This window comes from Carcharhinus amblyrhynchos, unplaced genomic scaffold (genome assembly GCF_965287045.1).
Source record: "Carcharhinus amblyrhynchos unplaced genomic scaffold, sCarAmb.v2.hapA scaffold_51, whole genome shotgun sequence".
NCBI classification, from domain to species: domain Eukaryota; kingdom Metazoa; phylum Chordata; class Chondrichthyes; order Carcharhiniformes; family Carcharhinidae; genus Carcharhinus; species Carcharhinus amblyrhynchos.
Genome location: NW_027649792.1, coordinates 286,397 through 303,751, shown reverse-complemented (window position 1 = coordinate 303,751; position 17,355 = coordinate 286,397). Strand labels below are relative to the sequence as shown.

Below are 17,355 nucleotides of genomic sequence, written 5' to 3'. Positions count from 1 at the left end.
AGGCCCTTCGGCCCTCCAACCTTGCACCTACCGTGCTACCCGACTTAACTAAACCACCCCCCACCCCCCGAACCAAAAGTGCTGACAATATTCGGAATGTGGTCTGAACAAAGATTTACAAAACCTCAGCAGTACACCCCTGCTGTTGTATTCTATCTCTCTCGAAATGAAGCCGAGCAGAGGGACTCTGTTATATCGAATGAATATTGAAAGAGTTATGGTTTGACCCTTCATTGTTTCCAAATTTCCCTGACCGTCAACACCCCATCTAGGCTGTAAATATTCTGCTTTGGGTATAAAAAGTGTTGGATTGAACGGGGTGAAGTGAAGCTGTTTGTTTAGTGACTGTAATTGATGTGAGTCTCCATGGATCCGATTAGTCTGCCTGGACGATTTCCCTCTTCTATTAATAAGGGATTCTGTTCAATGTGTTGTCTCATTGAGACAGCGGGAGCGACAACTCCAAACTAACAGAGATCAGCGGCTGTGGAGAAAGAGAGAGGGAGGGAGAGGAGAGATCAGAATCTGGGAGCAGTGGATTGGAATCTCCCAGCGATGCATCTGAATCTGGGAACAATCAATTGGAATGTTACAACAATAGATCAGAATCTGGGAACAATGGATTTTGATGTTCCAACCAAGGACAGGAGTTTATCATACTGGATTTCTTGGTTTACTGAAGATGGCTCATGGATAACATTATTTGGTCGGATTCGATATCTACTGCACGTGATTCAATGCTTTTACTATCCCCTCCTAGCTATTGTTGGTGTTCCGGGTAAGTCCCTGGCTGGAATTTTACCGGCCTGACCGCCAAGGATTCGGAGCATGCGAGGGGCGGAGCATGGGAGGGTCTGTTAAACACGGGAGGGATTTTCCAGCTTCGGGGAGAGTGAGGCTGTAAAGTCCCCTCCCCTGTGTCCAGTTTCTCTTGCTAGAAAGGCTGTTTAACTGTGTTGATTTCCCTGTCATTTACTGTACACGGTTTGCTGCTCTTGTTTCTGTTGAATCTCTGTGTCCAGTTATTATTTCTTTCAGCCACTGACAATTGTCTCAGGGCCCATGGGCTGGGATGTCTTCTGTGTGCTGGGACTTTTCATAGACATGTGACATCAAACACTATTCCTTCATGAGTAAAAGATTGAGACAGAATCCATTTTACCTTCGACATATAACATATAGCAGTTCACTGCTTATCACCCACCCAGTCAGCAGGCTGCAGAATCCATTTTTATTGTTTACAGCAAGATCTCACTTGTGTATCTGAATTGTGTATTTGCAACCACATAGGTTTGGTACATGGTTGGGAACACAGCTGCAAGTCATAGAAATCATAGAAACCCTACAGTACACAAAGAAGCCATTCAGCCCATCAAGTCTGCACCGACCACAATCCCACTCAGGCCCTACCCCCATATCCCTCCATATTTTACCCACTAATCCTCTAACCTATGGTTCTACGGTCAATTTAGCATGGCCAATCAACCTAACCCGCAGTCCTTTGGACTGTGGGAGGAAACTGGAGCACCCGGAGGAAACCCACACAGACACTAGGAGAATGTGCAAACTCCACACAGGCAGTGACCCGAGCCGGGAATCGATCCCAGGACCCTGGAGCTATGAAGCAGCAATGCAAACCACTGTGCTACCGTGCCCCCCCACCCCCGGCAATCTGTCTGTCTAAATGAAGATTTTTATGGGGATAGGGCTGGGTGGGATTGTGGTCGGTGCCTGTGAAAGTTCTGCTCATACCTCACGCTTTCACGCCTAGACCACCAATGTACAATACAAACAGTAAGGGACCCAGCATTGATCCATGTGTAATCCCACTGGACACAGGCTTGCAGTCACAAAAGCAACATTCAACCACCGCCCTCTGCCTCCTGCCACTCAGCCGATTTTGAATGTAATTTACCAAATTGCCCTCGATCCATTCGGCTATTACTTTCCTGTTCAGTCTCCCATGCGGGAATTCTTCCCTGAAGCCCATTTAGACTACATCGACTGCACTTCCCTCATCTACTTATGCAGTCACCTCCTAAATATATTCAAGCAAATTGCAGACATGATCTCTACTTGACAAAGCCATGCTGACTATTATTCATCAACCCTTACCTCTCAAAGTGGAGATTAATCCTGTCCCTCAGATTGATTTCCAATCATCATGATTTCCAATCATGGACATAGTGATGATGCCGTGTTGGGCGTGATCTTGGATGTCTCCAGGACACCTTGTAGGATGGCAGTAGAGCACAATGTTTAGCACAGCTGTCTCACAGCATCAGGGATCCCGGGATTCCATCATCACCAGGGATGATTTTTTGTTTACTTTGAAACCAGCTTCATTCTCACACATTGCCTGTTGGGATTTCTCCTGTTACAAGAACGTATCGTGTTTCTCTGGAAAGCATTCACTTTGAGCAGGTCCAGTTTCTCGCAGCTCCCCAGAGTCACATTGACCCTTGTAAATTTATCTCGATCACAGCAATCCTGTGCACATCATCAATCTGCGTAAGTTCATTGTTAAGGCCAGGGCACATCGTGCTGATGTTCCAGCTTGAGATGTGAAAGACTGATTTGGTTGGGTTTGATTTGAATTGATTTGTCTTATTGTTGTCACATATATTAGTATACGGTGAAAAGGATTGTTTGTTGAGTGTTCTACAGACAAAGGATAGAGAATAAGAGATTGCAGAATGTAATGCAGTTATAGCTAGGGTGGAGGAAAAGATCAACTTAATGCCATATAGGTCCATTCAAACGCCTGCTGGCAGCAAGAACAAGCTGTTGTTGAGTCATCGGCATGGTGGCACCATGGTTAGCACTCCTGTTTCATGTCTCCAAGGACATGAGTTCAATTCCTAGCTTGGATCAACGCCTGTGTGGAATTTGCACATTCTCTGTGTGAATTTCCTCCGGATGCTCCGATTCCCACCCATAGTCCAACATTTCGTTGATTGGCCATGCTAAATTAACAGTTCGTGTCCCGTGATACGCATGTTAGGGGGATTAGAAGGGTACACATGTGGGACTTTGGGGATAGGGCCTGGCTAGGATTATCAATGGATCAATGGCCCCCTTCTGCACTGTAGTTTTTCTATGAGTTGGTTGGCATGCTTTTTTTTATCTCTAATGGAACTAGTGGGATGAGTATATATCCATGGTGCATTATTCCCTAACTATGCTGGCTGTTTTTGCGAGGCAGCGAGAAGCTTAGACAGATTTGATGAGTTGGAGATTGATTTGAGTGATGGACTGGTCCGCATTCACCAAGTTTGAAGTTTGTTGCGGTCTGGGACAGAGCATGAGCCACACCAAGCTACAATATTATCTATGATGCATCTGTAAAAGTGGGTGAGAGTCGTAGCTGACCTGCCAAATGTCCTTAGTCCTCTGAGAAGATAGAAGCATTCGTGGGCTTTCTTAACTGTAGTGTCATCATGGAAGGACACAAAAAGTTACTGGTGATCTGAGCCCTAAAACCTGAAGATCTAGACCATTTCAGCTTCAACCCATTGATGTAGATAGGGGCATGTACTCCATGATACCTCCTGAAGTAGATTTGCTTTGTTGACACTGAGGTAAAGATTATTGTGGTCACAACAATTCACCAGATTCTCCAACTCTTCCCTGTTCTCAGTCTCATCATTGTTTGGGATCTGACCCACTATGTTGGGGTCATCAGAAAACTTGTAAATTGAGTCATCGGCATATAAGGAATACAGTAAGGGGCTGAGGACACAGTCTTGCCGGGCACCGCTGTTGAGGATGATTGTGGAAGAGGTGTTGTTGCCTCTCCTTATTTATTGCTGTTTGTGAGTTAGAAGTTCAGGATCCAACTGCAGAGGCAGAAGCCAAGTCCCAGGCCACAGATTTGGACATGAGTTTAGTAGGAATAATGGTATTGAACGTTGAGCTGTAGTCGATAAACATGAGTCTGTGTTACAGGGTTGACTGTTGGGCCAGGGAGATGGCGTGTGTGGACATGTTGAACATAGAACATAGAACAATACAGCGCAGAACAGGCCCTTCGGCCCACGATGTTGCGCCGACCAGTTAAAAAACAATGACCCCCTAACCTAAACCAATCCCTTTTCATCCATAAACCTATCCACGGATCTCTTAAATGCCCCCAAACTAGGCGCATTTACAACTGCAGCAGGCAGGGCATTCCAATCCCTCACCACCCTCTGGGTAAAGAACCTACCCCTGACTTGAGGACGTAGGTGAACTGTAGTGGATCAAGGCAATCTGGGAGGCTGGAATTGATTCGTGCCATGACAAACCTTTTGATGTCTTTCATATTATTGGATGTCATTCTCACTGGATCATTATCATTATGACAGGCTGCTTGGTTTTTCTTTGGTAACGGCCTTTGTTGAGTTTTTCCTACCAGGTGCACAGATTGTCAACCTTCCTGCCAAGAGAGGACTTACTGACCTTCACTGGTCCAGTCGACCACAGTGGGGCAGCAGCAAACCCACTGGGAATTATGGACGGTCACTATTCACTGAACACTGAAGTTTTCTCAAACACTTGAAAGCAAACCCTGGCAGTTGTGTCCTGTGCCAACCGGGTGTGAAATTACCATTTCTTCCTGTGTTGTACTAATTTGGCAACAATGCTGTGGTCTCCTCTCCAGGGTACAGCCCAGGGTAAATATAATAGAGATTCTGTGCTGTCAAGGCATCGGGATCTCCCTCTGTCAACTGTTAGTATGAGCCAGAGGCAAGGGTGAACCAGCACTGTTTGGTACCAGTTCTGCTGCAGGGGTTGTCAGTGAGCTGTCTGAGAGATGACTGATTATCATCTACAGGGATTTCTGTCAGGGTTTACTCCCTCAGCCTTCTTACCCACCAAATCCCCCACAAGGTAGAAGGACTATTTCCATGTAGCTGAGTGAGGATCAGTGTTGTGAACTCCTCTGAAAACTCCCTCCCAAATGTATACCATTGTGTTGTCGCCATGGTGCAGCATGGTGACACTGTGGTTAGCACTGCTGACTCACAGCGTCCGGGACCTGGGTTCAATTCCTCATTTGGGTCATTTATTGTGTGGAGTTTGGAGCTTCTCCCCATGTCTGTGTGGGTTTCTTCTGGATGCTCCTCTTTCCCCCGACACTCCAAAAGACGAGCTGGATTTTTTTAAAAAAGTTATTTTGTATGTGTGGACATTGTTTTTATTTTCACCTATCCTCAGTCTAAATTGTCAAATCTTCCCCTGAATGATGTCTAATTTTAATCTTAATCTTCCTTCCTAACAGTGAACATAATCACAATTGTGACACTGACAAACAGAAACTGTGGTCTGTCCAAATGTGTTACTAGTTACCTGGCGGCCATGTCGGTGGGGGATCTGCTGGTCGTTATCCTTGACCTTACATTGAGACACATTCCCATTGTTTATTGGGAACAGTTTTATTTCCTGGTGTTGGTTCCTGTGTGTAATATCCACGCTGTCCTGCTTTACGCAGCCACTGACTGTTCTGTCTGGTTCACCGTCACTTTCACCTTTGATCGATTTGTGGCCATTTGCTGCCCCAAGCTGAAAAGTAAATATTGCAGCGAGAAATCGGCGGCTGTGGTTCTGGGAACAGTGACGGTGCTGAGCTGTTTAAAGAACATTTTCTGGTATTTTATGTTTTTAAATGGATATCATCTGATGAACGATCCCTGGTTTTGTGCTGTCGCATGGGATGTTATGAAATCTGTGATCTGGAGTACAATCGAGTTCCTCCACTTCATTTTAACCCCGTGTGTCCCATTCGCCCTGATTCTGCTGCTGAATGCTTTCACTGTCCGACACATTTTAGTGAGCAGCAGAGCCCGCAGGAGACTCCGGTGTCACAACAGTGGGGAGAATTCCAGAGACCCAGAGATGGAGAGTCGAAGGAAATCCATCATTTTACTGTTTGTTATCTCAGCCAATTTCATTCTGTTATGGTCAATATTAATGGTTTATTCAATATGGAATCGGATGGATTATTTGGGATATAAGTCGGTAGTGTTAGATTATTTTGTTCTGGAATTGGGTTTCATGCTGCAACTCTTGAGTTGCTGTACAAACACTGCCATTTATGCTGTGACACAGACTCATTTCAGACAGCAGCTAATAATTCTTCTCAAACATCCCTTTACTGCAATTATTCATCTCATTACAGCCTCAGAAGTAACTGCAACCACAAGATCCCTGACTCTTCCTATTGGACATTCAAACTCTAAACAACAAACAGCCTCACAAAGAGAGAAAGAGTAACAGATAGAGAGAGAGAGAGGCCAGTGAAAGCAACAGTGAGAGTGATAGAGAGACAAAGATAGGTAGAGGGACGAAAGGGCTCAAAGACATGAAGAGAGACAGCATTTGAAATAGTTTTCAACAGGGAGAGGGAAACAAACAGACAGACACAGAGAGACAAACAGAGATGAAGGACAGAGAGAGTGAGGGGTTTTCTCAGACCGAAAGAAACAGGGATAGAGGGGGAAATGGCAGGGCTGATGGACAGGGAATGAGAAAGGGAGACAGGACACACATGGGAAGATGTAATAAGGAAGGAAAAGGGCAACGAAGAGGGAACGGGAGACAGAAAGGAGGGCAGAGATAAATAGTCAGAGAAGAGTGAAACAGAGAGAACGGGAACAAATGGAAAAGAATGAGACCTATCACATACAATGGACACAACAAGAGCAAATGGCAGTGAAAGGCATAGAGAGAGAGAGAGAGATATAAGAAAAGTGGGACAGAGACAGAGAGGGAGGGACATGGAGACAGAGCGGGGCAAGGAGAGTGAGATTAAAAGGGAGCAGGAGAGACAAAAGAAGAGGGTATAGAGGGAGAGAAAGAGGGAGATGCAGAGAGACAATAAGAGACACAGAACAACATACAGAGAGAGACAGAGACAGAGACACACAGAGAGATGCACAAGAAGACAGAAAGCGACAGAGAGATTTATTTAATGACTTTAATGATAACCATCAGTTGGACCTATTGGAATATGAATTCCCTGATTGAGCCAGTTAATGCTATCCAATCAGGGAGGTCTGCAGACTAATGGTGTATCGAGGTTACTGGAACTCAGGGTCTGTATACTCAGGATGTGGGTATGATAGAACATAGAACATAGAACACTACAGCACAAACAGGCCCTTCAGCCCACGAGTTGCGCCGCTCACATCAATACCTACCAATCCATAGACCTATCTATAACCCCCAATCCCATTAAATTCCATATACTCATCCAGGAGTCTTTTAAAAGACCCCAGCGAGTTCGCCTCCACCACCACTGACGGCAGCCGATTTCATTCACTCACCACCCTCTGAGTGAAAAACTTACCCCTAACATCACTTCTGTACTTGCCTCGCCACACCTTAAATCTGTGTTCTCTCGTAGCGACCATTTCAACCCGGGGAAATAGCCTCTGAGAATCCACCCTATCTATTCCTCTCAACATTTTATAAACCTCTATCAGGTCGCCTCTCAACCTTCGTCTCTCCAGGGAGAAGAGTCCCAGCTCCCTCAGCCTATCTTCATAAGGCATGCCTCCCAGTCCAGGCAACATCCTTATAAATCTCCTTTGTACCCTTTCAATAGCTTCTACGTCCTTCCCATAGTGATGCAGCCAGAACTGCGCACAGTACTCCAAGTGAGGCCTGACAAGGGCCTTATAAAGATGGATTGATAGTTTTATCACAAGACTATTAATACAGAAACTCAGCTAATGTTTTGGGCACACGGGTTCCAATCTCATCACGGCAGATGGTGGGATTAAAATAATTATATTTGGAGTTCAGAAAACATAAGAACATAAGAAATAGGAGCAGGAGTAGGCCATCTAGCCCTTCGAACCTGCCCCGCCATTCAATAAGATCATGGCTGATCTGTCGTGGCTCAGTTCCACATTCCCGCCCTCTCCCCCTAACCTTTAATCCCCTCGCTTATCAGAAACCCATCAACCCACGTCTTAAAAATATTTAGCGAGGCAGCCTCCACCACCTCAACGGGCAGAGAATTCCAGAGATTCACCACCCTTTGAGTGAAGAAGTTCCTCCTCAACTCCGTTCTAAACCGCACCCCCCTTTATCTTGAGGCTGTGCCCCCTAATCCTACTGTCCTTTCTGAGCGGGAAGAGTCCCTCCACTTCTATCCTATCCATCCCATTCATCATCTTATACGTTTCAATGAGATCTCCCCTCATTCTTCTAAACTCTAATGAGTACAGGCCTAGTTTATTCAGCCTCTCCTCATAGTTCAACCCCCTCAACTCCGGTATGAGCCTAGTAAACCTCCTCTGCACTCCCTCCAAGGCCAAAATATCCTTACGTAAGTACGGCGCACATGCCCCTCCATTATTCACTGTACTAGCATTGAAAATTTCCACACGAACTTACCTGGTCCTTTTTCTCCCAAGCCCTTTTGATCCAAAGCCCTAATAGCTCACTCTGCTTCCCATTCACTCCGCTGTCCGCTCCGACGTTGCCCGCTGTCTACACCAGGTGTCCTTTTAAACCTGGCGCTGTTTTAAAGCCTGCTCCCCGTCAACTCCCTGAAATCCATGCCCTTAGAATTCTTAAAGCGGTAAATACAAAAAGCCCGCAAAAATGCTTTTAAATGATTTAAACAGTTCAACAAGGTAAGTTCTTGCTACAAAAGTGCTTTAAACTTATTTAAACAGGTTTTATCTGGTTCAACAATGTCCCAGGGAAGGAAATCTGTCGCCCTTACATGATCAGGACACTTAATTGCCCTCTCAGCAAGGGAAACTGGGGATGAGCCCTTGGCAGTTACTCAGACCTAGATGAGAAGGGGTGCAATGGCTTCAAACAGGTTCAGGCACAAATATAAACTTCCGAACTGGGCCTGTTAAATCTGCCCACAGAGTGCAAGCTACAAAGAGTGAAACTCTGAGAGTTGGGGTAAGTGTGGGAGTTTAGGGAAATGGCTGGCGATGTATTGCTCTGTCTTGTGTCGCTTACTGCCTTACCATCAGGTCCAGTGTGAGCAGGTGTCGGCCAGACATTAAATGTTCAGAAAATGTTGTGGGACCAATGGAAGCAGCTGATTGGTGAGTCAGTCCTCGGAAGGAACACTGAGGGGATTTTCTGAGCAGCTCCTTGCTGATGTCAGAGCATCAGGAAAGATCCCGATATTTTTATTGCTCTGGGAACCTGGGCTCGAATCCCAACATGGCAGCTGGTGGAATTCGAACTCAATAAAAAATATCTGGAATTAAAAAACTGCTGATGACCAGAAAATTATTGCTGATTGTTGAGAAAACTCACCTGGTTGACACATATCATTTAGGGAAGGAAATCTGCCGTCCTTGCCTGGTCTGGCCTACATGTGGCTCCACAGTCACAGCAATGTGTTTATCTCCCAACCGCTCTCCAACATCAACTCGGGATGGGCAATAAATGCTGGCTATCCTGAGAACTCTGTTTCCCAAAAATGAATGAAAGAAATGCCCTTTTCCCATCCTTACAGATTCAAGCAGATTTAGATTTTTGCTGGTGGGATACTTTCTGTGACGTTTATTGAGAACATAGCTCAAAGTAGAAAATTACAACAAGATTAAAAACATATAAAAAGTAGATAAAATACAGAGGCAGGTCCAGGTAATGTGTTGTACTTGCATGATGTGGGAGCTTGCGGTCCCATTTGTGTTTGCTTGTGTACACATCTGTAGGAAATGTTGGTTGCTCGAGGAAGACCAATTCAGATTTGATGAGGTGGAGTCTGAGCTTTGAACGCTGTGGCACACTAGGGAGCGGAGAGTTAGCGAGACACTGTGTTTCAGGAGGTGCTCACATCCCAAAGAATAACTACATCACATTTGGTGAGTGATCAGGGACAGGAGAGTGTGACTCCAAGCAAGTCTTGGTGACAAACCCAGGAGGTTGTGTTGAAGGAGCCTCAGCCCTTGGGCTTGTCTCAGTGTAGATGATGAACGAATGGTATTGTCACTCGACTATTAATCCAGAAAACTATTTGGTTCATTAATGTCCTTTTAAGGAATGAGACCTGCCGACCTTATCTGGTCTGGCCTACATGTGACACCAGAGCCACATCAATGTTGTTGACTCTCAATGCCCTCAAAGGGCAACTAGGGACATGCAATAAATGCTGGCCAGCCAGGGACACCCATGTCCTTCAAATGATGAAAGAAACAGATGTGTGACCTTTGCGGTCGTGGATGAGGGCTGCAAGGAGGATGAGCAACTTAACCATAGCACTGTGGTTCAGGGAGCCATTCAAGAGGGAGGAGGAAAGGGAAATGTTGTTGTAAATGGGGACAGTTCGACAGGAGGAATAGACACTTTCCTCTGTGGCCAGCATGGAGAGTCCCCAAGGCTGTGTTGCCTGACTGGTGCCCCGGTTCAGGACATCTTCTCTGGGTTGCTGGGAAAAATGGAGCTGGAGGGGATAGATTCAGTTGTTGTGGTGCACGTTTCTGAATTCTTAACAGATTAAATCTGAAATTGGAGTCGCAATTCTAGGACTTGGATGGATTCCGTGGATTTCCAGAGTTAAGGATGGTAACTACATCCCGGGATAGAGTGGAACAGCCCGGAGAGACCCTCCAACATTTGGAATTGAATGATTGAAAGGTCACAGACAGGTAAAGACAACACTGAGCCGTGGGATTTTGAGAATTGTGTTTTAGATGTCAGTAACTTTGGTGTGTAACACAGCCTCTAATATTACAAATTAATAAATGTAATCAGCATTATTCATTCTTTGAAAGACAGCAACTCAATCTCAGTAATAAATATATTCCACAACCTCAATCAAAGTTGCCACGTGTTTGCTGATTTGAAGAAACTCAAAGATGAGCAATTTTGCAAAGTCCGTATCCCAGAGGGGATACCACAGGGTATATGTGAAAGTCTTTGGGAATGTATCACCATGCAGATAAAACAGAGAATACCTGCAGAGTGAAGGAGCACATTACTTCACGCTGAAAATGTATCTGGAATTTCAAATGGTGAAGAAAATATACCACCTGGAGTTATTGGGATTCATGGGACTGATCTACATGTCACGATTTTGCAGAGATACGTTCAGTAATATGATATACTGTTCCCTGTGAACATAACATCAGTATTGGTGAAGTTGCTAGAGCCTGTTTTCAAGGACATCAGAACTCAGCATTTGGTAGGCAGCGGTAAAGTCAGACAAAGTCAGCATGGATATACAGAGGTGAAATCTTGTTTGAAGAATCTATTGGAATTCTTGGAGGATGTGACTAGTAGAGTTCAGTGAGGAGAACCAGTGCTTTATTTAGACATTCAGGAGTCTTTCAGTAAGGTCTGATGTAACAGACTGCGATGTTGAGTATGCGTTGCAGATAATGCCTTGATTTGGATAGAGAGCTGGCTAACAGAGAGAAAACAACGTGTTGGTAGAAATGAGTCTTTGTCTGACTGGTAGACAGTGTCGTATTGCAGGGATCTGTGCTCGAACCCAAACTGTTCACATTATATATGAATGTTTTGGCATAGGGAATTAAATGTGTTGTGTCCAAATTCACAGATGATGCAAAGTCAGGTGGGAGGGTAAGCTGTGAGAACCATGCAGGCATGTTTCAATATAACAGGCTGTGTGTGTGGGCATATGCATGGCAGTTGCTGTGTAATGTGGATAAATGTGAGGTTTTCCACTTCGTTAGCAATAATAAGAAGACAGTTTGTTATCTGAATGAACTTAAATTGAGAGGGGCGAACAATCAGTGAGAACTTGGTATCTGTGTGCATCGACATTGAAAGTAAGTGCGCATGTATAACAGGCAGTAAACAAGGCAAATGATATCTTGGCTTTCATAGCAAGCGGATTTGAGTACATGAATCAATATGTTTTACTCCAATTGAACAGGACATTTGTGAGGCCACACCTGGAATATTCTTTGTAGTTTTGGTGTCATTTGAGGAGGAATATATATCTGCTGTAGAGGCTGCACAGTGATTGTTTACCATTCTTATTCCTGGGATGGTGGATCTGTGATGAGAAGAGAGACTAAGCCACTTAGAATTCCATTCATTGGAAATTAGAAGGGTGAGATGGAACCTCATTGAAACTTAGAAAATTCTAATATGTTTAGACAGGGCAGATTCAGAAAGAATGTTCATGATGGTGACAGAGTTGAGCACTAGTGCCATAGTTTGAAAATAAAGGGTCAATATTTTAGAAATGAGGTGAGGTGTAATTTGTTCACTCAGATAATCTATGGACTTCGTTACCACAGAAAATAATTGAGGCTGAAACCTTTGGAGATTTCAGGAAGAATTTATACATAGCAGTTGGGGCTGAAGTGATCAAGGGATATGGAGGAAGTGGGGGGGGGCGGAATCATGATGTTAAAGTTTATGATCAGCCATGATCATAATGAATGCCTAGTTTCCTACATATCACCACTTTGTGTAGTGTTCTCACCACCCTGAATAGTGCAGCCACACACAGATCAGCCTGGTTCACTGTCAGTTTCTCCTTTAACCAGTGTATAGCCATCTGTTCCCAGCAGCTGAAAAACATATATTGCACTGGGAAAACTGAGGTGGCCATTCTGGGAACAACCAGCATCCTACTCTGTTTTAAAAACATCTCCTTGTAACTTTGCCCTGGAAACTGAAGAGATAATTATCAATTTACAGTGGTTCTGTCCTTTTAAACCAAGGTATTACACAGACCGGAATGGGTGGGATTTGACTGGCTTGATACGATTTTTCCGCTATTGATCCAATTTGTTTAAACCATTCTGTTGATTAATGCCCTGACTGTTCGACATATTTTAATGATGAATGGGGTCCAGAAGGGACAGAGTGGTCAGAATAAGGGGGTGGAGGGGTGAATCGCAGTAGCCCAGAGATGGAGAGCAGAAAGAAATCTGTGATTTTACTCCTGTCATAATATGACAGCTTCATTCCCCTATGATCACTGTATGTTATAGATTTCTTATACTATAACATAACAGGAATTGTTCACAATTCCTGAATATTCCTGAATATACATTTTCACAAGTTGGATACATGGTTCAGAATTTGAGTTATTGCACACACATTTTTATTTATGGAGTGACTCAGTCCAAGTTCAGGAAGCAGGTCAAGGGAGTGGTGAATTACCCTTTTGCAACAACACTTCAATTCCTGAACGAGTAAAGCAACTTCCATCAACCCGCTTCTATTCTCTGCCAAGCAGCCTCCCTCAATCCTATTATTTAGTACCCGACTGACGACAGGGCTGGTCATTTATTGAGCTGCCCCCAGTTGCTCATTACCAGCACAGACAAATTGCAGTCTGACTGACTGATTAAAGTTTTAACCAATTTTGAAGTTAAACCACTGACTGACTGGTTTAAGTTTAAGTTCATTTCAGTAGCATCACAAATAGGCTTATATTAACACTACAATGAAATTACTGTGAAAACCCCCTAGTCGCCACACTCTGATAGCCTGTTCGGGTTTACTGAGGGATAATTTAGCATGACCAATGCCCCAAACCAGCATGTCTTCCAGACAATGGTACGAGTCTATCAGTGTCCTCCACCTATTTTAAGCCACAACCTAATTAAAGGGCAGAGCAAGTTAGAGGGGGGGAATGATCTCTTTGTTTATAGAATGTTTTCTTTTAAGTCTGCTCTGTAACTTTGACAGACGTTCAACTTCAGGACTTCAGCTGAGCTCTGCGTCAGTCAAGCGAATAAAGTGATGATCTACTGCTTTGTCACTGGGGACTCTGCAGAGGAGAGGATCACACATATGTCAGCATGGTGACACAATGGCTCGCGCTGCTATCTCATAGCACCAGAGACCTGGGATAAATTGGGTCAGCTTGGGTCACTGTCTGTGTGGATTTTGCACATTCTCCTTGTGTTTGCATGGGTTTCTTTCGGGTGTTCCAGTTTCCTCCCAATGTGAGAGATGGGTTGAATGGGCTCAATCAATTGTCCATTGGTCAGAGTGGTTAGCAGGGTAAATATATATGGATTGACAGGAATTTGGCCTGGGTGGGAAACTTGTGGGTGCAGACCCAATGGCCGAATGGCCTCCTTCTGCATTCAAGGGATTCTATGAAATGGAAAATGATGTACACTCACTTGCTGGTCTGTCCGAGCCTGGGCTCCAAGACTGGCAGCATGATCAAGCAGGAGCTGGATAATATTTTGAAGTGTGGCACAGGGCAGCCCCTGAAAGGGGACATTGAAAGTAAACAAATCAAGCTTATTGACCATTGCCACAGCAGGCTGACATCGACACTACAATGAGTAACTGTAAAAATCCGTTAGTTGCCACATTCCAGCGCCTGTTTGAGAACACCAAGGGAGAATTTAGCATGGAAAAAAAAACACCAAACCAGCATGCCTTTCGATTCAGGGAGCGAACTGGAACACCCAGTGGATACACACGCAGGGACAGGAGTAAACGTGCAAACTCCGCACAGACAGTGATCCGAGAAGGAATTGGAATGCCGGTCCCTGGCGTTGTGTGGCAGCATTGTGACCTAGTGTGGATCTGTGCCACCCCTACACTTATGGGATTCACTTCTGGGGGAGGGTGGAAGTGAATTTACAGCCACTATTGCAGTCAAGGCCTCACAATCTTACATGGTGGAAACACGGGAGGAATTAGTATGGCGCAAACCAAGTGCTCGCAGTCCCACAAGAAGGTTTGGGATCCCAGCTGTAAATTTGAAAGCGTTCCTAACAATGCCAGTGGAGGCATCTGAAGATCGAGGCCTGGAATTAACAGATCCTCCAATCGTGAAGGGTACAGGGAACTCAACATTGATGACTGACGATGTGGGGCAGAAGAGCAAACGTGGGGGGTTCATCAAGAGCACACGCACCAGAGAGGGTCTTAAAAAGTCCCCAGGAATCAACACCCAAGGGATTGTCATTCCGCACCACCCCAACCCCACCCCCTGATCAGGCCATTGTAAGATAGACATAAGGGTGAAGTTTCAACTATGGGTTCTACCCAGGAATCAACACCCAAGGGATTGTCATTCCGCCCCCTCCCCACCCCCGATCAGGCCTTTGTAAGATGGACGTCTGGGTGAAGTTTCAACTATGGGTTGTACCATATTGAAAATATGCTGTGGATTCTGTACCAAGCCTGTGTGAAATAAATGGAGAAAAATGTACAATTTGTTTGTAAATAGTTCCAAATGTTGTTGCTGTATTGGGGGGGTGAAGTAGGGAATGGGTTAATGAGCTTTGTAACACTTAGAGGTTTGCAAAAAAAAAGGATTGCAAGACTTGTTTTTGTATCCCTGTCACCTTGTATGCCAGATGATGTATTATTTGTGCAGCTTGTAACTTTGTACGCTGGCTAAACAAACCATAGGTATCGCGATGCGGATAACAGCTAATCACAACAGAGGAACAGAGCAGAGACAGTTGCAGCCTACACATACTACGCATGGACTATGCATGGATTATGCAAAGGATGAAACTGCCAAGGCAGCAATAACTACAGGATAGGTGGGAAACATGACAGACAGCTTGGAGAGCTGCAGACGTTGTTAAGGGCGGGACCTGGGATGTATAAAACTCTATTCTTACTTGTATTCGGTGAGAAGTCTGGTGACCGCTTTCGAAACCAGGCGTCTCCCAAAAGCTTTTGAAATAAACCTGCTTTACTTTGACTCATGACTAGTCTGAGATGTATGATTTACCTACAACAAATTGGTGCCAAAACCCAGGATCTGTTTATGGGTCTGGTTGAATTGCCGTGACCTGAGAGCCGGGATAGATTACTGAACTTAATAGGATGGGTCAAATTACAGTTGCTGTTCATCTGTGATGAGAGAGTGAAAGACGCCTGGAGACATACGGAAAATGAGGCACCTGTCTCTAGCTCCCAGCCATAGGCCGGTTGTTAAAAGGGGTCTCACAACACCAGGTTAAAGTCCACTGGGTTTATTTGGTAGCAAACACCACTAGCTTTCGGGGCCCTGACCCTTCGTCAGGTGAGTGAAGAGTTCTGATGACAAACAGGGGATGTAAAGACACACACACTCAGTTTATTCAATACTGATTAGAATGCGAGTCTTTACAGCTAATCAAGCCTTAAAGGTGCAGATAATTTGAGTGGAGATCGCATTAAGCATCATTGAAAGAGATGTGTATTGTCTCCAGACAGGACAGTAATGTCGCTTTTGTCATGACACTGTGGAATTCCTACCTGGTGTTGTGAGACTTCTTACTGTGTTTACCCCAATCCAATGCCGGGATCTCCACATCATAATTGTGAAAAGCCAGGCCACTTTGCCAGAGACTCTAGAGCACCAAAGGGAGGTAGAAAGAAAGCGCCGAATTGTCGGTTCTGTCATAAGGATGGCCACACTGAGGCCTCCTGTTGGAGCAAACGCAGGAGCCAACCCTTCCCTCCTCCCCCTACCAAGGAGGGCGGGAACTGACGTGAGGCAGCCCCCGCAAGCCTGGGCAGAAAGGAGGGTAGGATCTACATGTCTGCACGAGTAGAGGGAGACAGTGTGAAATGCTGGTGGACATGGGAGCCCCCCATATCTATCACGGAGCTACCCTTTCCCATAACGAATAAAATGATCTATGTAAATGGAATTAACAGGCAGAAGACCCCTGCCTACTTCAGCGAAACCAACCCAGTAGAAATTAATAGCCTACCCTTATAAGTGTATAAGATGTTGAGAGGTATAGATCGGGTGGATTCTAAGAGGCTTTTTCCCAGGGCTGGAAAGGTCACAAGAAAGGACACAGGTTTAAGGTGCTGGGGAGTAGGTACAGAGGAGATATCGGGATAAGTTTTTCACACAGAGGGTGGTGAGTGGAATCGGCTGCCGTCGGTGGTGGTGGAGGCAAATTTGATAGGGTCTCTTAAGAGACTTCTGGATGAGTACATGGGACTTAATAGGATTGAGGGTTATAGGTAAGCCTAGTAGGTAGGGATATCATCAGCACAACTTGTGGGCTGAAGGGCCTGTTTGTGCTGTAGTTTTTCTATATTCTATAATCTTATTTGAGGCCAGTGAGCTCCCATCAGAAGCCACAATGTTGAGGGTAAAGTCACACCGAAAAGAACCAGACAATAAAGTCGGGAGTGGCACATTTTTAAGGGGAACCAGGCGGCCAACAACCTGCCCTAGAAATGGGAGAAGCCCTGTCTGCTGCCTCAGTTAAAATTGAACCCCCGATAGACATCTCACAGCTACATAGGGAAACCCTTCGGGAAGAACATGCAAGGTGGAAAGCTCAGGGATCTACGCCTGATGAAAGGGGTGTATGGAGGTTAAATGCTAAAGTGTTAGCGTGAGAATGTACCCTGCAAACAAGGTAATAGTTGGAATGCGAGTCTTTACAGGTAATCAAGTCTTAAATGTACAGACAA

General features: G+C 44.9%; 1 protein-coding gene across 1 annotated transcript; it reads left to right on the top strand.

The window, feature by feature from the left end:
- Positions 1 to 555: 555 nt before the first annotated feature.
- LOC145337488 (putative G-protein coupled receptor 139) lies at positions 556 to 13,761 on the top strand. Its single transcript, XM_080182278.1, has 3 exons — positions 556 to 778; positions 5,264 to 6,168; positions 13,642 to 13,761. The coding sequence occupies exons 1-3, from the start codon at positions 556 to 558 to the stop codon at positions 13,759 to 13,761; spliced, it is 1,248 nt and encodes a 415-aa protein (XP_080038404.1).
- The last annotated feature ends 3,594 nt before the right edge of the window (positions 13,762 to 17,355 follow it).